Source organism: Natator depressus, chromosome 25 (genome assembly GCF_965152275.1).
Source record: "Natator depressus isolate rNatDep1 chromosome 25, rNatDep2.hap1, whole genome shotgun sequence".
NCBI lineage: Eukaryota > Metazoa > Chordata > Testudines > Cheloniidae > Natator > Natator depressus.
In genome coordinates this window covers 711932-738765 of record NC_134258.1, presented here as the reverse complement: position 1 = coordinate 738765, position 26834 = coordinate 711932, and the positions used below count along the sequence as shown (strand labels likewise).

The window sequence follows — 26834 nt, the reverse complement described above, 5'->3', positions numbered from 1 at the left end:
ATTGAGTTCCACAGGGTAACTATGTAAAACAGTATTTCCTGTTTTGAGTTTTCAGTGCACTGCCCTTCCCTTGTACAGAACAGCCCCTTGTTCTCCAGTCAGGAGGATCTGGGGTCAACAAGTGCAGCTCACTGACCTGCCTTATGGCACTCAGCATTTCTACAGGCCTCTAGGAAGCAGTCACAGTCTCACTGGGCAATCCTATGGCCAGCTATTAGGGGCAGGGGCAGCAATTTGTACCTGGGATCTTGAATATTCCTGTGGTGTAGCAGAATTGTGGTTTAGAAGGTCACTCACTAAACTGCGTGGGGCTTCATTTACCTTCCCTAAGACAGCGAAGAGCCAAGCTGCCCCAGCCGATCCTGGCAGATGGACTGTCCTCATCTGTCCATGTCAGGGGTGGGCAAACTTTTTGGCCCAAGGGCCACATCTGGGTATGGAAATTGTACGGTGGGCCATGAATGCTCACAAAATTGGCGGTTGGAGTGTGGGAGGGGGTGAGGGCTTTGGCTGGGGGTGTGGGTTCTGGGGTGGGGCTGGGGATGAGGGGTTCAGAGGGGGGCAGGGGAATCAGGGCTGGGGCAGGGGGTTGGGGCGCAGGAGGGGCATCAGGGGTGCAGGCTCGGGGTGGCGTTTACCTCAAGCAGCTCCTGGAAGCAGCGGCATGTCCCCCCACCCCCCCCCGACTCCTAAGCAGAGGCACAGCCAGGAGGCTCTGTGTGCTGCGCCGCCCCTGCAGCTCCCATTGGCCGTGGTTGCCAGCCAATGGGAGCTGTGGGGGCAGTGTGCAGATCCCCCTGGCTGCCCCTATGCATAGGAAGCGGAGGGGGAACATGCTGCTTCCAGGAGCCACGCGGAGCCCCGGCATGCACGGAGCGGGGCAAGCCCCCCACCCCACTCCCTGGCTGGAGCTTGAGGACCAGATTAAAACATCTGAAGGGCTGGATGCAGCTGCCGGGCCATAGTTTGCCCACCTCTGGTCCATGCAGATCTTGCTTATGGCAGCACATGGACAAAACCTCTGGAAATACCACAGTCGCTGCGCAGTTTGTCCCCACCTTCCCCCAAGGCAGATGCTGAGCCCACGAACTCCCAGCAGCTCTCTGGGTCTTTCCGGGGTGGCCTGGAGTGAGTAAAGAACCCCAAGGTTCTTACCTGGCATGAGTCAACCCTCCCCTCCAGGAAGCCTGCACAGATCATCCGGTCAGTGAGAGAGAAGTTGTAGAGAACACTGCAGGTCTTCTGGTCAATGATGCTGACAGAAGCTTTCTGCAGGCTCTCGGGCTTCGTGACTGCATGAAAACAAAGGGATTAGCAAGCACGGGGATGAGAGGAGAAGGGGAGCTGACGCCCTCTTGCTCAGGACAGTCAAAGTCCAGGTGACAGCCTGCAGCTCTGACACAAGCGGCAGCCCAGATTCCAGGAGGCCACGCGCCACGCGGAGTACAGCAGTGGCCACTCCGATCCTGCTGGGACTCCGCCTTGGCAGACGGTATTTCCTTCCACTCCGTGTAAGCTACAGCTGTGCAGCCCTTGGGCTTCCGTTACGCTGCCAGGCTGGCTCTTGGGGGCTGGAGCCAGGCACTGCTACTCTCCGGGCTCAGTAGCTGTGTAAGCAGGACCTGAACGAGTTCTCCCCTGACATCTAGTGATAGGAAGGGGGACAAGCCGTCGGGAGCAGGCTGGGTTTGCATAGACACCTGCTCTGCCCAGGGGTGCAGCAGGCGGCTGCTTTGCCACAGGGATCAGTTTGGGCAGTTTAGGGTCACAAACCCTCGTGTATTGAATGCTGTTTTCCTGAAGGACCAGTAAAAGGGCAGCAGAACTGTGCTCAGTCAGGGCATGCTGCAGCCTCAGCTGAGCTCACTTGCTAAGCAGGAAGGGCTGCCAAAAGCCAGTGAAGAGCAGAGGGGGTGGAGCCAGATGTTCTTACCTCCTTGGGAGCCTCCCTTCTCTGGGGTTTAAGGATGGAGCCAGTTGGGTTCCAAGGAGAGTCCTAGGTGCTGGTCAGTGATTGCTGGGGCTGAGCTCACTGAGGGGCCGCTGACCCTTCAAGCTGGAGCGGGGCCAGTGCTGTAGCAGAGCGGCTCCCTGCTACCCAGCGAGGTCACGGAGAGCTGGACTCAGAATGTGGCATCACACAGGTGGCCAGCAGCAGCAGGGGTGGGGCTGGACCCATGGGAATGCACCTTTGCTGACTAAAGGCAGCCAGCCACCTATGAGGGGGTGCAGTGCAGGGACTTTGGTTTGGACTTTCAAACCGCAAGGCAAAGGACACTGTGGGTAGATGTTTGCTTTTGGTCAGGTGCTTTTGAACATGGTGTTTTCCCAATTGAATGCTGGGTTCCCTTGGGAGGTGATGGATTCTGCCTGAAGGGGGGGAGGCATGAGGCCCTGCCCCCTCCATGGCCACGCCCCTGCCCCCCTCTTCCCCCAATGCCCTACCTCCTGGCCAAGCCAGAGCCAGGCCAGGGAGCCTAGGTCCCTCCATCTTCCCAGGATGCGGGGGGAGGGGGGCCCGAGAGGAGCCCCTGGCCTGTGTCCCCGTCCCTGAGCCCCCCGCCCAGGGCAGGTAGAGGGTTCACGGTTCCCCACAGCTGCCTGTGTGACTCTTACCCTGACCTGGCTCCGGCCTGGACAAGAGGCGGCCAGGCCTGGGTGAAAAGTGGACAGGCCAGTCCCTTTGCCCCCCTGTCCCGGCACCCCTGGTTCCTTTTCCCTTTTAGTATAAGTTTTACGCACCGACTCAGTGCTTGTGAGGGGGGAAGTCTTGCCTCTCAGAGGCACCCAGGGGTGGTGTTTGGTTTTCCCAAGTTGCTGGGTGGGTCTGTTTTGTCTTGTTAAGAGGATCCCCTAGATACTGAACCTGGCCCTTGTTGCTGCTGCCACCGCTGCTTGGCAGAAGGGTTCCAGATGTTTAACTTTTTCTAGTGCCCAGGATCTCGGAAGCTTCCTAGTGGTCTCTGTCCCCTGCCTAACAGGGCAATAGGCTCCCTTTGCTAGTGCATGTGCCTTAACCCAGTCCCTGTCCCGTCCCTAGTGTCTATCCCCCTGTCTAGTGATATCTGGTCCAGTCTTAGCTGTGAGCTTGAGCTCTCTGAAGCAAGGACCTTGTCAATGTCACTTGGACAGCTGTAGACAGACAATGCTCCACCACACTCTGCCCCAGGCTCTGACCAGCTGCCAGCTCCCTTGTCTTGCTCCCTGATGGCAGAGGGTACTTCCTTGGCCCTGGTTCTCTCCTTGGGGGTCCTGGAGCGCTTGTTGATTTCTGGCTCTCTCTGCTGGACACCCCACTTCTTCAACCTCCTTCCTATTCCCCTGGCCTGTTCAGCTTGGGTGGCTGCAGCCGTTTTGCTGCTTGGTCTCTCCCTAGCTCACAGTAAATCAATAGATAAATCACATTACTCACTGTTGCCTTCTCTGATGTTTCCCCATCCAGAAATCATGCACTTTTTGCCAACGGGAAACTTCTGCACAGCTAACGGGAGGCACACGGGTTGGATGTACTTGTTGAAATGAAGGGGGCTGGCCAGTTCTAGCACAGCCACGTCGAAGTCCAGGATGATGGGGTTGTAGGAGGGGTGCTGCACCACTTTCTTTATGCTGACTTTCACCGCGTTGCCATCTGCACCAGTTAAGGATGTGGTGCCCAGGTAGGCTTTCAGATATTCCAGCTTTGTCCTGCAAGTGCACAGGACACCCCCCCCGCCCCCCGGACACCCACTGTGAATTCTGAACAGCTAACGCTTAAGCATCTTATGAATGTCAGTAGGTTTCAGGGCCTGCAATGCGCCGTTCGGCATGGACAGAACCTTGCTGGTTAATGTGCTCTTGTGAAGGAGGCTCTTGCTTTTAGGTGACCTCACCTTGGCTAGAGAGAACTATCACCATTCACAACAGCAATTCCATTACAAGACTAATGCTCATCCGCCAAGACCGACCATGCAGGTTCCTGCGGCTTCACTCCCCTGACAGCCGGGGCCTGTGGGGCGGGCTCAGGGTCAGCAGTCACCTTTCAGAACTGACACTCTGCCAAGGACTTGCTCTAGTGGAGGAGAAAACTGGAGCTAACTGGTTACAAGCCGTACAAGTCCTTTTCTAAAGCAGCTCGTGGGGCACAGGCACAGAGGAAGGGCTGGCCTGGGTCGGGCCCGAAGACTGTCCAGCCCAGTGTCCTGTCTCTGACTGGCCAGCACCAGGTGCTTCAGAGGAAGGTGCAAGAAACCCACAGTGGCAGACATAGGGTAATCTGCCCCCCATGAGGGTCCCAGCCTAAACCCTGACAGAGACTGGTTTAAACCCTGAAGCACAAGGTTTCATTTCTCTCCAATATTCTTGTTGTTTGCATTAACTATTATAACTCTGCCTATTCTTGTTGTCCATCATATAAAAGTCCAGTCCCACTTCAAATCTTACTCAGTTCTAGACCTCAATGACATCCAGTGGCACTGCTGCACAGTCTAATTATGTGTATGTAGGGGTAAAAGCATTTCCCTTCATCGGGTTTTAATTTGTACTTTTCAGTGGCAAGGAGACTGCTCTTGGTCTTGTGCTGTGAGACAGGGAGAACAGATGCTCCTGACCTATTTCTACACCATTCATTATTTTTACAGATTTTTATCAGGTCCCTTCTTCTAGCCTCCTCGCTAAGACACAGTCTGTCTCTTCAACCTCTGATCCGAGCAGAGTTTTTCCAGAGCCCTAATTGGTTTTGTTGCTGTTGGCTGAACCCTTTCTAGCCCTGCCCTGCCCTGCCCTTCCTGAGATGGGGTGACAGTGCAGCACAGGTTCCAGATGGGGCGCTCTCACTGATTTTTATAGTGGCATTATAATCGTTTCTGTAGGATTTTCCATCTCATTCCTTATGCACCCTAACATTATGTTGCCCTTTCCTCTAGCTTGGTTCGAGCACTTTGAAGTTCCTCACGTCCTCTCTGGTCCTGACTCACGTTAATTACTTTGTGTCATCTGCAAACTTTAATTCCTCACTGCTCAACCCCCTTCCTGCATCATTAGTAAATGTATTGAAACACCCTGGGGCCTAGTACGGTACCTTGAAGCACCTGCTGTTCACCTTCTGCCATGGTGAACGTTGGTGATGGATTCCTACTCCTTGTTTCTGATCCATGACAATACTTTGCCTCTTATCTCATGACCACTCGGTAACAAAAGCTCTCAGCAGCCCCAGATGATGCAGTGTGACCGGGGCTGGGGAAACTGGAACACCACCACAATATACAGAGCTTTCAAGAGGAGATGGGCTCTTACTGATTGAAGCAGTGAGCTGCCGACAGCAACCAGCGCTCCCCAATGACAGTGGCCCCACAGAAGTGCCTCGACCCCTCCTTCAGGCTGACCTGCCAGGGGATTTCTCCTTTGGAAGCCTCGATTCCTCCCACGATCTTGCTGGGTTTTGAAAGCCCAGGTCGCCCACCGCACTCTAAATAGAAGCCAAAGCACAGCCCATCAGTGCTTTCGCTGCCTCTGGGGATGGGCAAGGAGGGAACCCTGAGCCCTGCTGGCTGGTGATGGCTCAGGGCCAAGTCAGGGAAATTTATTTAAGTCCTTCCTGCCAAGCTTGCTGTTTCCACCAACAGGTGCCCCACTCCCCCAGGAGGTGCTCAGGTATAGCCACCCATGGTCCTCTCCAGGGCTTCCGCCTGCTTTCATCAGGACCCTCAAGCCCCTCCGTTCTCAGCGGCAGTGTGCTGGGATGGGGCTCAGAGTCACTAGGGCCTGCACTCCAGTGACCCCTCATCCCCATGAGCCTCCACCAAAGGCCCGAAACTGGAGGAACACCCAAAATATACCTCCTCCCTCAGAGGAGGGGTGACCGAGAACCAGGTGCCATGAGCTGACAAACACAGGCTGGCTTCCGGAGCTTGCCCTGCCCCCTGGCCTGTGTGGGGTTGCAGGACTCTCCTTGGGTGCAGAAGTAGGCTTTGAACTGCCAGGAGATCTTTGAGTGGCAAAGGACAGCAAGGGCCTTGGGAGCAAGCACAGCTGTGTGCAATTCTGCTCCCTCAGCCACTGTGCTCAGGGCATGGAGAGAATTCCTGGTGTTTCCCCAGGGTAAGGGCTGGCAGTAACACTGCCAAGATCCCAACACACCTGCAGCTTGATTTAGTTGGGGATTGGTCCTGCTTTGAGCAGGGGGTGAACTAGGTGACCTCCTGAGGTCCCTTCCAACCCTGATATTCCATGATTCAAGCTATGAAGCACCTGATCTTCAGAGTGCAAAATGTGCACAAAACTTCCCAGCAGAGGCTGTGCTTTGTGTTTGAGGCTCATGTGGGCCATGCTGGACACAATAGAAAAGGCTGTTTCATTTCAGTGGAAAGGAAGAGCTCTGAACTTGAGGCCTGGGAAGCTCATTGTAACTAGACAGCCCAACCCTCCCAGCACCTTGCGGCCAAGAAGCAGTAGCTGGCTTGCTGGCAGTGGGTGCTGATAAGGTGGAGGACACAGGTCTGTGTTTGCTCATGGTGCTGTTGCTGATCCCCTCCATGGTGGCAGCATCACCGTTTGTGCTGGAAAGTGTCATTGGGACGGTGAGGGCTGCAGGTGTGGGGAAGGTGGAGATAGCATCAAGGATCCAGTCTCGGAGTTGGGTCACTTGGGCATAGACCCCAGGCCGCTTGGCTTCAGCACAGCCAATTCCCCAGCTCACGATACCGGCCAGGAAAAACTTGCCAGATGGCTCTTCACAAACCAAGGGGCCGCCAGAGTCACCCTGCAAGAGACAAAAAGCATGCATCATCAGAGTCAGGGGCCAACTCCAGACTGGGCACCAGGCACTTCGCCTCCCTACGCTTCGCTCTGTGTCCTAATCTGGTGTGCAGCATTGCTGCGTGCTGCTAAAGAGTTGCTGTGTCCCACCCCACAGCTGGCTGCATTTCAGGTGTGGGTGAAGGATCCCAAATCTGTAATGTCTTTTGGGATCTGCCTGGATGAAACACGTTAAGTGAAGGTAACTAGTGGAGACACTTAGCTGCGGAGTGGCCTCTCAGATGGCCAGCCTTAAATCTGAGCCCTTGCTGCACATCAAGGGGGAAATCACCTTTCCAGTGACCTAGCCAATAGCCTCCAGCTCTTAATAGTCTCCTTGTTAATGAGACTGACCACCAAGTCTTAGGTCAACCTTCATTTTCCTCACTGGGCCCAGTGCTCCTCCTGGGCTACTGGCTGTTACTCATCTGGGCTGTGTACAGAGCACGTGTCTGAGGCTTTCCTGAGCACCGACATTTCATCAGTTTGCACTAAGCTTGCAGAGTTGGTCTTTGACTTTGTTCTCATAAAGCCTGAACAATGGCCCTGCTGTGTGATTGCTCCATGCATCTGCTCAGCAGTCAAGCTACTAAATTACAAAGATTACATTCCAACCTCAAGCCTTTTGCAGCCCATCTGGGCTCTGACACTGCACCTATCCCCAAGGTATCTGAGAGCCTCTCAAAGGTATCCGGTGCTGCAAAGATCTATCTTCCTCTAGGCTGTTCCTAGGAGGGCAGGGATGGTTGTGGGCTTGCGGGTGGGCTGTGACTGTGGGCGGGCCAGGCTGCAGGAGTGGGCTGGGCAGTTTGCTGTGCCCAGGCTGAGGGGTTTGTTGCCAGAATTAAAGGGCATTTTCCCTTAATGGATTTTCATGTTTTGTTACATTTCCTGGTTGGTTTTTTCTCTTTGTCTTCCACGTGGCACATGGTGATATTTCCCTCGTGCCTGTGGTCTAGCACTGAGCAAGGAGCATTTAGGCTACTTCTTTGTAGGTGTCCAAGCAGCGCCCCTGATGCCAGTCCTGCTTCCAGGAGAGGCAGAGCAAAAGCCCCTGAAGAGTGGCTTTGGTTTGATTTGCACCATCTCGGCAGCAAACGTGTGTTTCCCAAGCATGGAGACTTAGAATTGGCAGGTTGAGTCTTTGCAGTTAGTAGCTCTTTGCCCTGACATATGGGCTTCCATCCAGAGGCCTCTGAACCATTCACTAACAGGAATGAATTAATCCTGGCAACCGGCCCCTCCCGCAGCAAGGCAGCTCAGTGCCAGGATTCTAGTTTCAGACATGGGGAAATGGGCACAGAGACGTTAGCTGATTTGCTGAAGGACATGTAGCAAAAATCAGTCGCAGAGCCAGGAGCAAAACGCAGGAGTCCTGACTCCACGTGACCTGCTCCAGCCACTGCCTGATAAATCCCTGCCTTAATTTGGTTTTAAAGAAGCAAGATCTGCCTTGGCCCATCCTGTGCAGCTGCAGACAGGGCTGGATTAAACCACTGCTGGGCACTAGGCAGACACTGGGCCCCACCTTCTCAGAGGAATAACAACAAACAGCTGATCGAAACAATCATTTGCACTTGCTCCAACATACCCAGGGGCTGCTCAAGACAACCTACCACCTTAGGTAAAACTTCTCTCTGTCATGCCCTGGTGCCCCCAGAACAGAGGTTCTTAGTCACTGGGGTGTGCCCCCCTGGCGGGGACACGGACTTTCTGAGGGGCACAGCAAGCCTTCTGATGGTATGGTGCTTTTGGTGGAAGGGGAGGGGCTGGTGCTCAGGTCTGGCCTGGCCACCCCCCATGTGGGCTGAAGGGCTGCTGAGCCACATTTGTATGAGTGGCATGGCAACTCTTTGAGGCTTCGCCCAGGAATGTGGACCCTAAGCACACGCCTAGTTTGCCTGTGTGTTCATCCAGCCCTTGCAAAGGAGGGCGCCCGTGGCTGCTCAGAGCTCAGCCCATCGGGGCAGACAGATGCAGCTGGCTAGTGTAACAAGTGCCAGAGCCTTTAGCTGGGCAGGGGGCTGTAATGGGCCACTTGCAGGGGCTGTGAGTGTAACTGGAAGGGAACAAGCCCCTGCCCTGGCAGCATCTCTGGGTGTGGATGCCCGCAACACCGCTGCCCAGTGCTGAGAGAGGCCCCTCCTCACCTGGCAGGAGTCGATCTTCCCCTCCAGGTAGCCGGCACACATCATCCTGTCGGTCAAGGTGTGGCTGTACAGACTGGCACACAGGGCCTGGTCCAGCAGCTCCACTGTCGCCTTCTGCAAGGTCTCTGGTTTCACCACTCGTGGGAAGAGACAAGGCAATAAACTTGATCCACCCGTAGGGCCAACGGCCCCGAGCCCACGGGCCCCTCCTCCCTGCAGAATCAGCCACAGGCCGAGCGGCTGGATTGGGAGCTGCCAGCACAGTCGCCAAACACCACAACCCCGTGGTTGGGCAGAGTGTGGAACCCGCCCTTGCTTCTGCACAATCAAACTGTGACCAGTGGAAGCTGCAGGGATGGCGTCTGCAGGTGTGAGGGCTGCCCATGGAGCCTCCCTGGCCGCCCATGTGCCTAGCGGCTGCAGGGACCTGACGGCCAATTCCTGGGAGCCGCGGTAAGCACCACCAGGACCCCACACCCTGAATCCTCTCCTGCACCCCAACCTCTTGCCCCAGCCCGGAGTCCCCTCCTGTACCCCAAACCCCTCATCCCCAGCCCCACCCCCAGCCAGAGCCCTCACCCTCCCGCACCCCCTGCCCCAGCCCTGAGCCCCCTCCTGCACCCCAACCCCCTCATCCTCAGCCCCACCCAGAGCCTGCACCCCCTCCTGCACTCCGAACCCCTCGGCCCCAGTCTGGAGCTCCCTCCTGCACCCCAAGCCACTCACCCCCAGCCAGAGTCCTCACACACACACACCCCACCCCAACCTCTGCCCCAGCCTGGTGAAAGTGAGTGAGGGTGGGGGAGAGCAAGCAGGGGTGGGGCCTCAGGGAAGGGGTGTTCTGTTTAGTGCAATTAGAAAGTTAGCAACCCTATGTGCACCCTCTCTCCCCTGGCCCTTCTTGGGGTGTGCCTCCCCCGTCCATCCCCCCTTCCTTCTTAAGGTCACTCCCCACCCACAGCCCTTCTCAGGGTGTTCCCCAACCCTTCTTGGGCTGTGCCCTGCCCCCTCACAGGGTGTACGTCCTCCTCCCTCACCCCTCAGGATTCCCCCATACCCACAGCCCTTCTCAGGGTCCCTCCAGCCCTTCTTGGGGTTTCCCCCTTCCTCCCCACCCCCGGCCCTGCTCAGGATGTGCCCCCTGGCTTTTCTTGGGTTCCCCCTACCCCTGGCCCTTCTCAGGAGTCCCCACCCTCTCCTCTCCCCTCCCGTTCTTGGGTGCCCCACCCCAGAGAGGCACTGCTTACAGAAGTCTTCCTTGAGATAACCCCAGCCAGAGATGAGGCACTTCCTGCCAGCCGGGAAGCGGTGCCCAGGGCCTGGCAGGCACGCAGGCTGGATATACTTGTTAAAGGGCACGGGGCTGTCGAGCTCCAGCACAGCCACATCGAAGTCCGCGGTGTCGGTGTTGTAGGAGGGGTGTGGGATAATGCGGCCCACGCCGGCTTTCACGGTGCTGCTGTCTGAGCCGCTGAGGGAGATGGTTCCCATGTAGGCGGCCCAGACCGCTGGGTCCTGAAACCTGAAATGCACAGACATGTGTGATCCCTTCCAGGCCGCCCCTGCACAGCCGCTGTGCGTGTCAAAGGTGAGGCCTGGTAGCAGAGGAGGCTGCTGGGCCTGGACCTCAGCTGAGCCACAGCCATCGTGACACAGGCCCCGCCACGTGTCCTGGTGCCCTGCCCTCATGGCACAGTGCGTCCCAGGGTGCTGACGTGCCAGGCTGCATGGGCTTAGAATGGCTGGAGTTGGGCTGCGGCCCTAGGGCCAGGGCCAGACTTACACCTTACGCACCCCGAGGCTCAGCGTCTTGCGCGCCCCCCTGACGACAGCTGACCTTCCTGTTGGGCACAGGTTTAGAGAGGTGAGGCGCCCCTAGAACGCTGGCGCCTGTAGGCGTGTGCCTGCTGGGCCAAACAGGAAATCCGCCCTGCCGAGCCAGTGCAGCAGGACGCAGGATCCCAGCTGAGAGGTGGCAAGAGGCTGAATATGAGGCTGGGGCAACCCGCGGGCTGCTTGCGGCCCACTCCCATGAGACATCCTCAGGGCCCTACAGGCAGTATATATAGTGTGTGGATGCAGCCTCCATAACACAGAGAGAGCCACGTATGTGACCCACGATGGTGAGCAGGTTGAGAAGCACTGGGCTAGAGGGCGCCCCAATCCTGGCTCTGCCCATGGGAAGGGGGTCAGGGAAGGTGCCATGGCCGGGGCCATACTCGTTGAAGCAGTGAGCCGCAGACACCAGCCACTTCTCAGTGAGGATAGTAGCACCACAGAAGTGTTCGTTGTTCTCCCTCAGGCTGACTTGCCACGGGAACTCCCCTCTGGAGGCCTCGGTGCCACCCACGATCCTGTGGGCTGTCTGCATGGTGGGGCGGCTCCCACAGTCTGAAAGGCAGAAGAGACCTTGTGTGAGCCCTGCAACCTCCTTCATTCCAGCCACAGGTACAGACAGAGGCAGGTGGCTGCTGCAACCCTGCCCCAGCAGCCTTCGCTGGGGTTGGGGATGGATTCATTTCAGCAGAGCATATACCCATGGCCCAGCCTGCTGAATGCCCCGGAGAGCGAGGCCACTGCCTGGAATACCACAAATGGAGCAGATTTTAAATTATTCTTGGAGTAGATCTAGGAGGCCACGGGACTGGTGAGGACCCACGTAGTGAGGACTTGCGAACACCCACAGAATGAGGATGGATGATGACCTACGCAGCGGGGACGGGGTTGCCAGATGCCTGGTTTTTGACTGGAAAGCCCAGTCGAAAGGGGACTTGGCAGTGTCCGATCAGATGTACTGACTAGACACAAAAATTCGGTTGCCACGGGCATGGGCTGGGGGAGGTGCCAGGTCATCAACCCAGCCCAGACCCTGGTCAGCTGGGGCCACCTCCTACCTGCATCTCATAGACAGGCAGACTCTGCACCAGGCTGCAGCTCCGGATCAGAGGGAGCCCAGCTCGGGGTGGGGGAGGGAGGTGGAGAGGATTCAGCTACAAGGAACGGGGTGTGGGGAGAGTAGCAAGTGAAGGAGGAGCGGGGAGAGAAGCGAATGGGGGCAAGGCCTCAGGGGAAGAGGCAGAGCAGGGGAGGAGTCTCAAGGGAAGAGGTGGGGCAGGGGAGTCTGGTTCTCGGCCGTTAGAACGTTGGCAACCCCAGCAGGAACTGGCAAGGACCCACGCAGGGGAACATACGATTTTTGAACAGTTTCCTCACCAGAAACCAGTGTTCATTATGGTCATCCAATCAGGGAATGGAATCATATCACAGGGTCTGTGTCCAGTAAAAAACAACCAAAAAAAGCTTGAATATCCTTCAGTGACCAGCTGGGAAATGAGCCTAGCCCAAGGTGCCATGGCAGGGAAGAACTTGGAATGAGTTTCAACTCCATTGCCTGTGATTTCACAAGAACAACCATACTGTGTCAGACCAGTAGAGCCCAGTAGCCTGTCTTCCAACAGTGGCCAGTTCCAGATAGTTGGGAGGAAATGAACAGAACAGGGCAATTATCGAGTGATCCATCCTCTGCTGTCCAGTCCAAGCGTCTAGCAGTTGGAGGTTTAGGGACACTTAGATCATAGAATCATAGACTATCAAGGTTGGAAGGGACCTCAGGAGGTCATCGAGTCCAACCCCCTGCTCAAAGCAGGACCAATCCCCAGGTAAATCATCCCAGCCAGGGCTTTGTCAAGCCTGACCTTAAAAACTTCTAAGGAAGGAGATTCCACCACCTCCCTAGGTAACCCATTCCAGTGCTTCACCACCCTCCTAGTGAAAAAGTTTTTCCTAATATCCAACCTAAACCTCCCCCACTGCAATGACCATTACTCCTCGTTCTGTCATCTGCTACCACTGAGAACAGTCTAGAGCCATCCTCTTTGGAACCCCCTTTCAGGTAGTTGAAAGCAGCTATCAAATCTCCCCTCATTCTTCTCTTCCGCAGACTAAACAATCCCAGTTCCCTCAGCCTCTCCTCATAAGTCATGTGTTCCAGTCTCCTAATCATTTTTGTTGCACTTCTCCCAATTCTAAAATATTCTTTTTGAGATGGGGCAATCAGAACTGTGTGAAGTGTTCAACGGGTAGGTGTCCCATGGATTTATATAGTGGCATTATGATATTTTCTGTTTTATTATCTATCGCTTTCCTAATGTTCCCTAACATTGTTAACTTTTTTACTTGTTGCTGCACATTGAATGGATGTTTTCAGAGAACTATCCATGATGAGTCTAAGAGCTCTTTCTAGAGTGGTAGCAGCTAATTTAGACCCCCATCATTGTGTATGTATAGTTGGGATTACATTTTCCAATATGCTTTACTCTGTATTTATCAACACTGCATTTCATCTATCATTTTGTCACTCAGTCACCTAGTTTACTGAGATCCCTTTGTAACTCTTTGCAGTCAGCTTTGGGCTTAACTATCTTGAGTAATTTTGTACTGTCTGCAAGTTTTGCCACCTCACTATTCACATCCTTTTCCAGGTCATATATAAATATGTTGAGCAGCACAGGTCCCATTACAGATTTTTGGGGGACCCCACTGTTTATCTCTCTCCATTGTGAAAACTGACCATTTTTTCCTACTCTTTGTTTCCTGTCTTTTAACCAGTTACAGATCCAGGCGAGGACCTTTCCTTTTATCCCATTACTATTTACTTTGCTTAAGAATCTTTGGTATGGGACCTTATCAAAGTCAAGTACACTATATTGACTGGATCACCTTTGTCCACATGTTTTTTGACACTCTCAAAGAATTTAATAGATTGGTGAAACATGATTTCCCGTTACAAAAAGCTGTGTTGACTCTTCCCCAATAAATTGTATCCATCAGTATTTCTGATAATTCTGTTCTTTACTAGAGTTTCAACTAGTTTTCCTGATACTGAAGAGAAGGTTACTTACCTATATCTGGAGGTTCTTCCAGATGTATGGTTCCTATCTGTATTCCACTGTGGGATGCACACCTTGCACCCAGAGTTGGAAAATTCAAAAGTAGTGTCTGTTGGTCCGCGCATTCGCCCTGACTTGCCTCAAGATCCTGTCCAAGGCAATAAAGGGTGGGGTGGTCTGACAGCAGCTCCAGTTCCTTGTTCATTGTGATTCTGACAGATCCAGAGCAGAGGGGAAAGAGGGTGGGAAGTAGAATACAGATAGGGACCACACATCTCAAAGAGCCTCCAGTTTCAGGTAAGTAACCTCCCCTATCGTATTCCCATGGGTGACTGGCAAGCAGCATCTACGTTGGAGGAGGCTGAGGACGGAAGCGTCGGTGTAAAACTGCTGTGCCAAAGGAGTCACCCACCGCCAAGTCTGGCACTAAGGGGTAGTGTGGTGTGAACGTGTGACCACAAGTCCACATGGGTGCTCTACATCTGTCTGTGAGAGGCACTTCCTGAAGGGATGCCGTGGCTGTTGCTTGAGCTCTAGTGGAGTGAGCCTCTACCCCGTGCGGGGAAGTAGATTCAACAGCTGGTAGCAGAGTTTAATACAACTGGAAATCTACTTGGAGAGTCTCTGGGTGGAAATGGCCTGACCCCTGATTCTTTCTGCCACTGCAATAAACAGTCTAGGGGACTTCCTGATTATTTTTGTTCTCTGTAGGTAAAAGGCCAAAGCTCTTCAGACATTGAGGGCATGGAGTCTACGTTCTTCTGCAGATACGTGTGGTTTCGGAAAGAAAACGGATAAGTGAACGGATTGGTTACTATGAAACTGGGAGACCACCTTTGGTAGAAATTTTAGATGTAGATGTAAGGAGACTTTATTCTTGTAGAATATGGTGAATTGTGGATCCACCATCATAACTCCGAGTTTACCGACTTTTCTCACTGAAGTGATAACAACAAGGAAGGCGACTTTCATGGAGAGGAGGGACATGGAGCAAGATGCCAGTGGTTCATTGGCTTTGTGTGTTAATACTGATAGTATTAGATTCAGTCCCCATTGAGGTGTGATGGTTTGGAAAGGTGGAATGGTTCTTAGAATCAAAGAACCATAGAATCGTAGGACTGGCAAAGACATAAAGAGGATATCTAGTCCAGTCCCCTGCACTTATGGCAGGGTTAAGTATTATCTAGACCATCCCTGACAGGTATTTGTCAAACCTGCTCTTAAAAATCTCCAATGATGGAGATTCCACAACCTCCCTAGGTAATTTGTTCCAGTGCTTAGCCACCCTGACAGTTAGGAAGTTTTTCCTAATGTCCAACCTAAACCTCCCTTGCTGCAGTTTAAGCCCATTGCTTCTTGTCCTGTCCACAGATGTTAAAAACAATAATTTTTCTCCCTCCTTGTAACAACCTTTTATGTACTTGAAAACTGTTATGTCCCCGCTCAGTCTTCTCTTTTCCAGACTAAACAAACCCAGTTTTTTTTCAATCTTCCCTCATAGGTCATGTTTTCTAAAACTTTAATCATTTTTGTTGCTCTTCTCTGGACTTTCTCCAATTTGTCCACATCTTTCCTGAAATGTGGTGCCCAGAACTGGACACAATACTCCCGTTGAGGCCTAATCATCGCGGAGTACAGCGGAAGAATTACTTCTCGTGTCTTGCTTACAATACTCCTGCTAATACATCTCAGAATGATGTTTGCTTTTTTTGCAACAGTGTTACACTGTTGACACATATTTAGCTTATGGTGCACTATGACCCCCACATCCCTTGCCACAGTACTCCTTCCTAGGCAGTCCTTTCCCATTTTGTATGTATGCAACTGATTGTTCCTTCCTAAGTGGAGTACTTTGCATTTGTCCTTATTGAATTTCATCCTACTGACTTCAGACCATTTCTCCAGTTTGTCCAGATCATTTTGAATTTTAATCCTATCCTCCAAAGCACTTGCAACCCCTCCCAGCTTGGTATCATCCACAAACTTTGTAAGTGTACTGGTTATAGCATTACCTAAATCATTGATGAAGATATTGAATAGAACCGGAACCTGAACTGATCCGTGCAGGACCCCATTTGTTATGCCGTTCCAGCATGACTATGAACCACTGATAACTACTCTCTGGGAATGGTTTTCCAACCAGTTTTGCACCCACCATATAGTAGCTCCATCAAGGTTGCATTTCCCTAGTTTGTTTACGAGAAGATCATGCAAAACAGTATCAAAAGCTTTAGTAAATTCAAGATATATCACGTCTACTACTTCCCCCCATCCACAAGGCTTGTTACCCTGTCAAAGACAGCTATTAGATTGGTGTGACATGATTCGTTCTTGACAAATCCATGCTGACTGTTATTTACCTTATTATCTTCTAGATGTTTGCAAATTGATTGCTTAATTATTTACTCCATTATCTTTCCAGGTACAGAAGTTAAGCTGACTGCTCTGTAATTCCCAGGGTTGTCCTTATTTCTCTTTTTATAGATGGGCATTATATTTGCCTTTTTCCAGTGTTCTGGAATGTCTCCCATCTTCCATGACTTTTGAAAGATAATTGCTAATGGCTCAGGTATCTCCTCAGTCAGCTCCTTGAGTATTCTAGGATGCATTTCATCAGGTCCTGGTGACTTGAAGACATCTAACAGGTGTCTAAATAATTTTTAACTTGTTCTTTTCCTATTTTAGCCTCTTCTGATCCTATCTCATTTTCACTGGTATTCACTTGTTAGACTTCCAATCACCACCAACCTTCTTGGTGAAACCCGAAACAAAGAAGTCATTAAGCACCTCTACCATTTCCACATTTTCTGTTATTATTTCCCACCCCCCCAAACCCCACATGGGTCTACCCTGTCCTTGGTCTTCCTCTTGCTTCTAATATATTTGTAGAATGTTTGCTTTTTATCCTTTACATCTCTAACTAGTTTGACCTCATTTTGTGCCTTGGCCTTTCTAATTTTGTCCCTACATACTTGTGTTATTTGTTTATATACATCCTTTGTAATTTGACCTAGTTTCCACTTTTTGTAGGACTCTCTTTTATTTTTAGATGATTGAAGACTTCCTGGTTAAACGAGGATGTCTCTTGCCATACTTCCTATCTCTCCTACGCAGTGCCCTTTGTGTCTCTTTGAAAAACAGCCAACTGTCTTCTACTGTTTTTCCCCTTAGACTTGCTTAACACAGGATCTTACCTACCAACTCCCTCAGTTTGCTAGTCTGCCTTCTTGAAATCCATTGTCTGTATTTTGCTCTTCTTCCTCCTACCATTCCTTAGAATCATGAACTCTACCATTTCATGATCACTTTCACCCAAGCTGCCTTCCACTTTTAAATTCTCAACCAGCTCCTCCCTATTTGTCAAAATCTAATCTAGAACCGCCTCTGCCCTAGTAGCTTTCTCAATCTTCTGAAATAAAAATTTTTCTCCAATACATTCCGAGAATTTGTTGGATAATCTGTGCCCTGCTGTGTTATTTTCCCAACAGATGTCTGAATTGTTGAAGTCCCCCATCACCAGCAAGTCCTGTGCTTTGGATGATTTTGTTAATTGTTTTAAAAAAGCCTCATCCACCTCTTCTTCCTGGTTAGGTGGTCTGTAGTGGACCCCACCCCACAAGGGTGTTATCATCAGTGCACTTGTTTCTCTGAGAGGTGAATAGATCTCTGGTTGGGGTCTCCCATTGTGCGAAGATGTTGAGTAACACTTTATTGTTAAGTTCCCACTCGTGGTTGATTGCAAAGTGTCTGCTGAGTGAGTCTGTGAGTAGATTCTGTGTCCCCAGAAGACAGGCTGCGGATAGGGTGATCTGATTGCTGATGCACCAGTTCTAGAGATTGACTGTTTCTGCACGTAGAGCGGTGGATTTCACTCCTCCTTGTTTGTTGATGTAGAAAAAAGTGGCAGAGTTGTCTGACATGATCAGGAAATTATGAGCGTAAATGAGTAGAAGGAAGAATTCACATGCCCTCATTACTGTTCAAAGTTCCAGAATATTGATGTACTTCCTGGATTCTTGAGATGTCCATGTCCCTTGTCATGTGGTCATCCATAGGGGTTCCCTAGCCTAGTAAGGACATGTTGGTGATAGTTTTGTCTGGGGATGAGGGAAGAAAGGGGACTCTCCTGCATTCATGATATGGGTCTGTCCACCATGGGAGGGAGGACAGTACCTTGGCTGGGACTGTCACCATGAGGTTCATAGAATGGCGGTTCAGTGATTTATACAGACTGTAGCCATGTCTGAAGTCAACAAAGGTGAAATCTCACAAAGGGGACCACGTAAGTGCATGAGGCCATGTGGCCAAGTAGAGTCAGACAAGTCTTGGCCATGATGTGAGCTATCATGTCACGCATCTCCTGAACTCTGTCTGTGGGCAGGTATGCCTGTAGAGTTTAGGGTAGCCCTAATAAAGTCCAAAGATTGCGTGGGGTTGAGGATCAACTTTTTGACATCGATGCTGACTACCAGAGAAGAAAGGTTGAGAATCATAGAGGTTGATGTGTGGGTTTCCTGGTTGGGCCTGGTGGCTAGGAGCCAGTGCTCAAGGTATGCAAAAACAAGGAGATAATAACATCTGATATGACCTGCTACTATGGAAAATAATTTGATGATGACTCTGGAAGAGGTAGCTATCCCAAAGGGTAGTACTCTCTATTGGAATCCTCTTTGGAACCCCCCTTCAGGTAGTTGAAGGCATAGGCTCCAACTCCGTGGGTGCTCCAGGGCTGGAGCACCCACAGGGAAAAATTGGTGGGTGCTGTGCACGCATCGGCAGCCAAGATCCCTACCCCTCCCCAGCTCACCTCTGCCTCCGCTCCACCTCTGCCTCCACCTCCTTCCCGAGCGCTCTGTGTCCCCACTTTTCCCCCTAGCTCCCAGCGCTTCCCACTGCAAAACAGCTGTTTCATGGTGGCAAGCACTGGGAGGGAGGGGGAACGTGGTGTGCTCGGGGAAGAGGTGGGGCTGGGGCGGGGATTTGGGGAAGGAGTCCAATAGGGGCAGGGAGGGGGAAGAGTTGAGGGGGACTTTGGGGAAGGGGTTGGATGGGGGTGGGGCAGGGGTGGAGTCTGGGCAGGGCCAGGGGCGGGTCAAGCATCCACCAGCGCCAGGAAAAGTTAGCGCCTATGGTGGAAGGCTGCTATCAAATCCCCCCTCATCCTTCTCTTCTGCAGACTAAAGAACTGTGATGTGTTAGGCTCACTGGTTGGAGCTCTCAAGCTCACATAAAAAATACCTCTTTGCTTGTGGTTGGGTTTGAGATGTTGAAGCCTGATAGGGGGGCCTGGGGAAGCGAGACCTTTGGACTTTTTGTCAAGTGCATGGAGGTTCCTAGGGTCTCTGCTGATAAAAGAGGTCTCTGCTGGAGACCTGTATCTCAGTGTGGACTACTGGTGATGGAAGTTTCGTTTTGGTGCAGGTGTTTAGATGCCCAAAGAGCAAAGGATAGCTCTGGAGTATTTTAGGGTATGTAGAGACTCATCTGTCTTCTGGTTGAAGAGTTGGTACTCATCAAAAGGAAGGTCCTCGATGGTGTTCTGGACCTCCCTACAAAACCAGATGCATGAAGCCAAGACTCTCTTTTCATCAGCCATGCCCTGGAGGAAGTATCAGCCACATCCACTGTGGATTGGAGGTCAGTTCTGGCTATTTGCTTTCCTTCCTTGACAAGGGCCTGAAGGCCGGCACAGTCTTGCTGCGGAAGACTGTTAGCAAAGTCCTTGCACTCACTGTAATTCAGGAAGTCATATTTAGCCAGCAGTGCTTGATAATTGGCTGTCATAAATTGCAAACTGGAGGAAGAGAAAACTTTTCTACCTAGGAGATCTAGATGCTTCCTTTCCTTATCCACAGGCACAAATCAAGGGTTTTGTTGTTTAGCCCTCTCTGCGGCAGCTGAACCACCAGGGAATTCAGGAGCTGGGTGGGAGAATAGGAATTCTGAGCCTTTAGCTGGGACTTAGTAACATCTCTCCACTCCTTTAGAGGTAACAATACATGTAGTGGGGGTCTGCCACACAGTCCTGGCTAGCTCCAGTATGGCTTCGTTGATTGGCATTGCTCTTCTCATCAGTCCCAAAGTGTGGAGAATGTCCAGAAGCTTAAGCTGGGAGTCTTGGATCTCTTCCAGTGGGATCTGGTGTTCCCCCATGACTCGCCATAAAAGATCTTGACAAAGTCTGAAGTCATCTGGTGGAGAAGAGAATCATGCAGTAAAAGCTTTGTTCAGCGATGAGGATGGAAATCTAGCCAGCTCCAGCAGAACCAACAGAACTGGTGTATAAAATCCTTCCTATGCCATCAGATTCAGGGACATGCTTGGTGGGCCCCGTGGGGAAAGCAGGTGGCAATTCCCTCATGGATCAGGTAGGCTTTGAAGGAGGATACTGACCCAAGGTCACCCCATATGACCAATAGGCAGGATCAACTGGAGGTTTCAGGGCTTCCCACAGCATGGTGGCTCTGGGGAGGGTGAGGATGCTCCCATGGGTGTCGGTGTATGTGGTGGTATCTTGGAGAGTCAAAGGAAAGGTGGTTCTTCCCCAGGGTCTGATTCATTGGAAGAGGAAAAGGCAGACTCCAGTTACAACAGCAGTACCGTCGGAGTCGATGGAGAGATGTATAGCACATGCAAGGAAGTGATAGACCCTATTCCACAGGTATGTCTCGTGGCAGGGACATGAGTTCCCTGTAGGTGAAGGGACCTGATGGAGGAGCCGACTCTGAATCCAGTAAGGCGAAGACATCTTAGGGTGTAGCCATAGATCCATATCTCACGAGTATAAGGAGCACTCTCTTACTACAAGCCATCAGGAACAGTATCCCCGATAATGTCACGGCAAACCTGGTGGCTGAACTTTGTGACTTTGTCCTCACCCATAACTATTTCATATTTGGGGACAATGTATACCTTCAAATCAGCGGCACTGCTATGGGTACCCGCATAGCCCACAGTATGCCAACATTTTTATGGCTGACTTAGAACAACACTTCCTCAGTTCTCGTCCCCTAATGCCCCTACTCTACTTGCGCTACATTGATGACATCTTCATCATCTGGACCCATGGAAAAGAAGCCCTTGAGGAATTCCACCACGATTTCAACAATTTCCATCCCACCATCAACCTCAGCCTGGACCAGTCCACACAAGAGATCCACTTCCTGGACACTACGGTGCTAATAAGCGATGGTCACATAAACACCACCCTATACCGGAAACCTACTGACTGCTATGTCTACCTACATGCCTCCAGCTTTCATCTAGACCACACCACATGATCCATTGTCTACAGCCAAGCTCTACGATACAACCGCATTTGCTCCAACCCCTCAGACAGAGACAAACACCTACAAGATCTCTATCAAGCGTTCTTACAACTACAATATCCACCTGCTGAAGTGAAGAAACAGATTGACAGAGCCAGAAGAGTACCCAGAAGTCACCTACTACAGGACAGGCCCAACAAAGAAAATAACAGAACGCCACTAGCCGTCACCTTCAGCCCCCAACTAAAACCTCTCCAGCGCATCCTCAAGGATCTACAACCTATCCTGAAGGACGACCCATCACTCTCACAGATCTTGGGAGACAGGCCAGTCCTTGCCTACAGACAGCCCCCCAAGCTGAAGCAAATACTCACCAGCAACCACACACCACACAACAGAACCACTAACCCAGGAACCTATCCTTGCAACAAAGCCCATTGCCAACTGTGTCCACATATCTATTCAGGGGACACCATCACAGGGCCTAATCACATCAGCCACACTATCAGAGGCTCGTTCACCTCCACATCTACCAATGTGATATATGCCATCATGTGCCAGCAATGCCCCTCTGCCATGTACATTGGTCAAACTGGACAGTTGCTACATAAAAAAAATTAATGGACACAAATCAGACGTCAAGAATTATAACATTCATAAACCAGTTGGAGAACACTTCAATCTCTCTGGTCACTTGATTACAGGCCTAAAAGTTGCAATTCTTCAACAAAAAAACTTCAAAAACAGGCTTGAATAGAGACTGGGAGTGGATGGGTCATTATACAATGTGAAACTATTTTCCCATGTTTATTTCCACCCCCCCACACCGTTCCTCAGACGTTCTTGTCAACTGCTGGAAATGGCCCACCTTGATTATCACTACAAAAGGTTCCCCCCAGCTCGCCTGCTTGTAATATCTCACCTTAAGTGATCACTCTCATTACAGTTTGTATGGTAAGACCCATTATTTCATGTTCTCTGTGTATATAAATCTCCCCACTGTATTTTCCACTGAATGCATCCGATGAAGTGAGCTGTAGCTCAGGAAAGCTTATGCTCAAATAAATTTGTTAGTCTCTTGTGTTCTCCAAGCACATGGGACTGAGGATATTAAACAGCACACAGGGGCCCTATGCTTGGCCTTTTTTCGTACCCAAGCAACAAAGGCACTCAGAGGAGACTGGCCCAGGTTTAAGGGACAAACTTGTATATTAAGGACTGCAATATCCAGTGAGGTGAAAAAACTCCTTAATCTAGATGTTGCCCAGTCTAACAGGGTTTAGAGTTTAGACAATGTGCTAATATTTTATTTTGGTAACTGACTTTTTGCCTATCACTTATAATCACTTAAAATATATCTTTTGTAGTCAATACATTTGTTTAACTGTTTATCTTTACCAGTGAGTTTGCCTGAAGTGTTTGGTAAGGGTGCTTGCTCAGGTTTACAAAGGCTGATGTATATCCACTTTCCATTGATGAAGTGGTGAACCAATTAATACATTTTCACTGCTCATCTTGAGCAGTGCAAGGCAGTATATTCCTGAGGTACAAGGCTGGGAGCTGAGGGGATTTGTCTGGTGCCTTTCTCTGTGTGATTTGTGAGTGGCTCTGGGAGCATTCATGCACTCTAGCTGGGTGTGCGTCTCCACATGCTGTTGTGCTGAGTGATAAGAGCATCTGGAGGGGTTTGCTGCTTGTCACTAGCAAAACTTGTGAGACAGCTCAGGCTGGAGAGATAAGGGGACACAGTAGTCCCACAGTCGCAGGCTGTCCCCAGGGATCCCATCACATAGAGTCCCCCTTTTAACTCGTTCCCAAAGGATGGCACCTCCTGAGCCGTGTGCGGCTCAGCACTTGTTGGGTTTCCTCACCCTTAGTTCAAAAAGTCCTCTACAACCTTTTTAATTTTACATGCCAGCAATCTGGTTCTGTTTTGGTTTAGGTGGAGCCCATCCTTCCTGTAAAGATTCCTCCTTTCCCCAAAGGTTCCCCAGTTCCCAATAAACCTAAATCCCTCTTCACAACACCATCATCTCATCCATGAGACTCTGCAGTTCTGCCTGTCTAACTGGAGCTGTGTGTGGAACTGGAAGCATTTAGAGAATGCTCCCATGGAGGTCCTGAACTTAAATCTCTTATCTAGCGGTCTAATATTGTCCTTCAGGACTGCTCTCCTGCCTTTCCATATGTCGGTGTCTCCCCAGTACGGCACATAAGTCTGTCTGGATGTCTCATGAGCTCCACAAACTTCATACCCAGCAGACAATTCACCCTGTAGTTCTCCTAGTCATCGCAAAACCAGCTATCTATTTTTCTAACAACTGAATCCCACATTGCTATTACCTGGCTCTTCCTAGTAACTGGGGTTCGCCAGAGGGGTGTCCTCAGTGCGAGAGGATACCATAACATCATCAGGAAGGAGGGTCCCAACTATGGGATTGTTTCCCTCTGTCTCAAGCTGATATTCTTCTTCCGCAAGACTTTCTCTCTCCTCAACAGCACAGAGGTTGCCAGACTGGGGGTGGGACCAACTCCGCTGTGTCCTGAAAGTCTCCCTTAGCTCCTCCAGTTCAGCCACTCTGGCCTCAAGAGCCTGTACTGTGTCTCTGAGGTCAGAAGCTCCTTGCACTAAGTGCACACACACGCAAGGCAGGTAATTGTACATAAACTGGATAACCCCACTCTGCTGCTGGACTTCTACCTGCGTTCTTTTTACTTTTGCAGAATTCTCTGAATGAATCACTAGCTGTGAACTTGCTGCCCTAATTAGTCAGTCATTGTGTTTGTAATGACCGTCAGCCCCAGTGAAGGACACTGGGTGACCTCTGGAGATGGGCTTGGTTAACAAGCCTTAGAGTAGAGACAGCGTGGGTACTGTCTTGGCCAGTATCCTGTAACACTGCCTGCCAGAGTGCATCAGCCCTTCCTGGAGGGGCCACCTCTGGGCTAAGAGGTGCATTCACGCTCCATGGCTCCCTGCTGACACTGCCAACAAGGGCCCAAAATGCTAGTGGGCCGGGTGGTGTTTGTGCTGGGGACACAGGGAGCTGGGACATCTATATGAATGTTGGTGAAAGACAACAGTGGGGCATGGATTCTCCTTGTGCTCTGCCTGCAACTGCCCTTGGCCTGCCAGACCTCTGCCCTTAGCACCTGGAGACAGTACTAGGCTGCAAATGATCCACTCATCAACTGCTTCAAAGCAGCTTCCTCCAAGGAGGAACAGATGGTAAGTCCTCTTAATTAGACAGCAAGTCCATATCTCCCCAGGCATGCTGGTCCACTATCAGCCTCCCAAACACATGTCCCACTGGCCATGTGTGCCCCCAGCAGATACAACTCCAGTGCGAGAGACCTACCGCAGCCTGCCTCGTCAGAGCCGTCGGAGCAGTCGACTTGGCCGTCACACTCAGGATTCTCTTTCCACACACACTGGCTGTTCTGACAAGTAAATACATTTCCAGGGCAACTGCCTGAAGGAACAGGAAGGTGGTGGTTAACCTGGCCCCTTCACACTCTACAGTCTTCCAGAGCTCCCGACCAGAAAGGGGACTGCCGATCCAGAGCCTCCCCGTGCAGGGACCCATCCCCTGGTGCCGGACTCATTCTAAGCTTGTTCTGCAGAGAACAAAGACTGGAGCTGGTGTCAGAGGCTGGGCGCATCCCCAAATGGATGATGAGAAAGTCCAGGACTGGACCCTCATGGAGAAAAGAGAGAAAGTGTCTCTGAGCAAACTGGCTTCCCAGACCTTCCACGTTGCTAATGTTAACTACATAAAACGTCCATCCCCAACCTCTTCCCCAGTATCCACCGGAGACATTGTACCAACACAAGCAGGTGTGAACCCCACTGGGGCTGAAAGGAGCAGCTGTTACACCAGGGCTGCCCTTTGCCCATTATCAGCCTGTTGTGATTGCAGGTGCATTTTGGTAGCTCAATCAGGCCTGGGTCTGTGCCAATACCCCGGAGCCACCCCATCCTCTGGGAAAGTTCAGACTTCAGACCCAGACCTGACTGGAACATCACAGCCAGATCCATCTCTGTAACAGGACCTGGGATCCCCTGGCTCAGGGACCAGAGGAAAGGAGAGGCACTGCTGTACTATGCATGGACATGAGTTATGGATGGGTCAAGCCATGTTACAAATTCAGAACAAAGCTACAGCGTCGACAGTCTTCAGAGCTCCAACCTCCAGAGCAGAAGGGAGCAGGGGGTGGCTCTGCTAGCCCTCACTGTGAGCATGGCTGGATCCTCCTGGGTGATCCAGCTGGCATGGGCTAACCCTGGGAGGGTTCTACTCCTTTGGAGGATGCAGGCTTCTGGGTATGAGCAGGCAAGGCACTGATTCAGGGAGAACTCATACCTGATTTTAATCCGATTCCGTACAGAAATGCCCCACTTGGCCCTGTAACACAATGGAGAGATGGGGAGGGTGAGAGGATGCAGTAATTCTAGGGTCACAGGTCCAGGTATCTTTCAGAATGGGGTTGGCGACTGGCAAAAGATGCTGGGATGTAATATTGAGATACTCATCCTTTCAGTTCTCACAAGTGTAGCAGCCACCATCCTGGCCACCTGGGCCTTCCAGCTCTGAATGCCTGAGCCTCCATGGATTGAGCTAAAGAACCAGGCTCTGCAGCTGGCAGCTCTAACAGACTTTTGTCCTCTGTGGATCAGACACGGGGGCTCACAACACACATTGACCAGTGGGTCACCAGCTCACCAGGGCAGCGTTGAGGAACTCTGACATCTTAGGGCGAGTCCAGTGACTCTCCATGGCTATTTTTCCAGTCAGTGACAGCCAAGAACTAACACCTCTCAGCCCTGAGCCTGGTGAGAGGGGCTTCCAGCTCTGACAGTAACTGGAGATGGTCTCACTGAGCACAGAACAGGTGTGCTCCAGCACGCCCCATGTTTTCCTCTTCAGACACCCCCAGGCCAGCGTGGGAAGCAGCAGAGGAGCAGTGAAAATACTGAAAGAAATCTTTTCTAGAAATCTTTCCAGGAGGCTGGAGGTCACCTGCAGCCAACCCCCAGCTGGGAGACATACTATTACACAGGGGAAAGCATGTTATACTTGCTATACTATAGTATACTTTTTGGCCACTAGGTGGTACTCGCTGTAACATCCTTTATTTAAACTCACAACAGCCATTGTTGACAATATATTAAGGGATCAAACAACTCAGGTGTATCAGTATATCATGGAAGCTCTGTAGCCAGTCGATATCTGGTACAGAAGCCTGACGTGCGAGTAGCAGCCCAGCAACCTGTCACAGAATCAAAGAATATCTGTGTTGGAAGGGACCTCAGGAGGTCATCTAGTCCAACCCCCTGCTCAAAACAGGACCAACCCCAACTAAATCATCGCAGGCAGGGCTTTGTCAAGCTGGGCTTAAAAAACCCCTAAGGACGGAGATTCCCACACCTCCCTAGGTTACCCATACCAGTGCTTCACCCTCCTAGTGAAATAGTGTTTCCTAATATGCAACCTAGACCTCCCCCACTGCAACTTGAAACCATTGCTCCTTGTTCTGTCATCTGCCGCAACTAAGAAAAGCCAAGCTCCATCCTCTTTGGAACCCCCCTTCAGGTAGTTGAAGGCTGCTATCAAATCCCCCCTCACTCTTCTCTTCTGCAGACTAAATAAGGCCAGTTCCCTCATCTGCTCCTCGCAAGTCATGTGCCCCAGCCCCCTAATTATTTTTGTTGCCATCCGCTGGACTTTCTGCAACTTGTCCACATCCCTTCTGTA

The 26834-nt window shown here is 51.3% G+C and overlaps 1 protein-coding gene across 2 annotated transcripts in view; it reads right to left on the bottom strand.

The window, feature by feature from the left end:
• Positions 1–26834, bottom strand: part of TMPRSS9 (transmembrane serine protease 9) — a 75163-nt gene that overhangs the window by 6345 nt on the left and 41984 nt on the right. For both annotated transcript variants that reach the window (XM_074939442.1, XM_074939443.1), the window contains exons 6-14: positions 25443–25484; positions 24438–24551; positions 11141–11312; positions 10169–10443; positions 8922–9058; positions 6409–6736; positions 5272–5443; positions 3413–3684; positions 1156–1292 (exon numbers count right to left, since the gene is read on the bottom strand). In XM_074939442.1, coding sequence (XP_074795543.1) covers positions 1156–1292; positions 3413–3684; positions 5272–5443; positions 6409–6736; positions 8922–9058; positions 10169–10443; positions 11141–11312; positions 24438–24551; positions 25443–25484 — 1649 coding nt within the window. The remainder of the gene's footprint in view (positions 1–1155; positions 1293–3412; positions 3685–5271; positions 5444–6408; positions 6737–8921; positions 9059–10168; positions 10444–11140; positions 11313–24437; positions 24552–25442; positions 25485–26834) is intronic.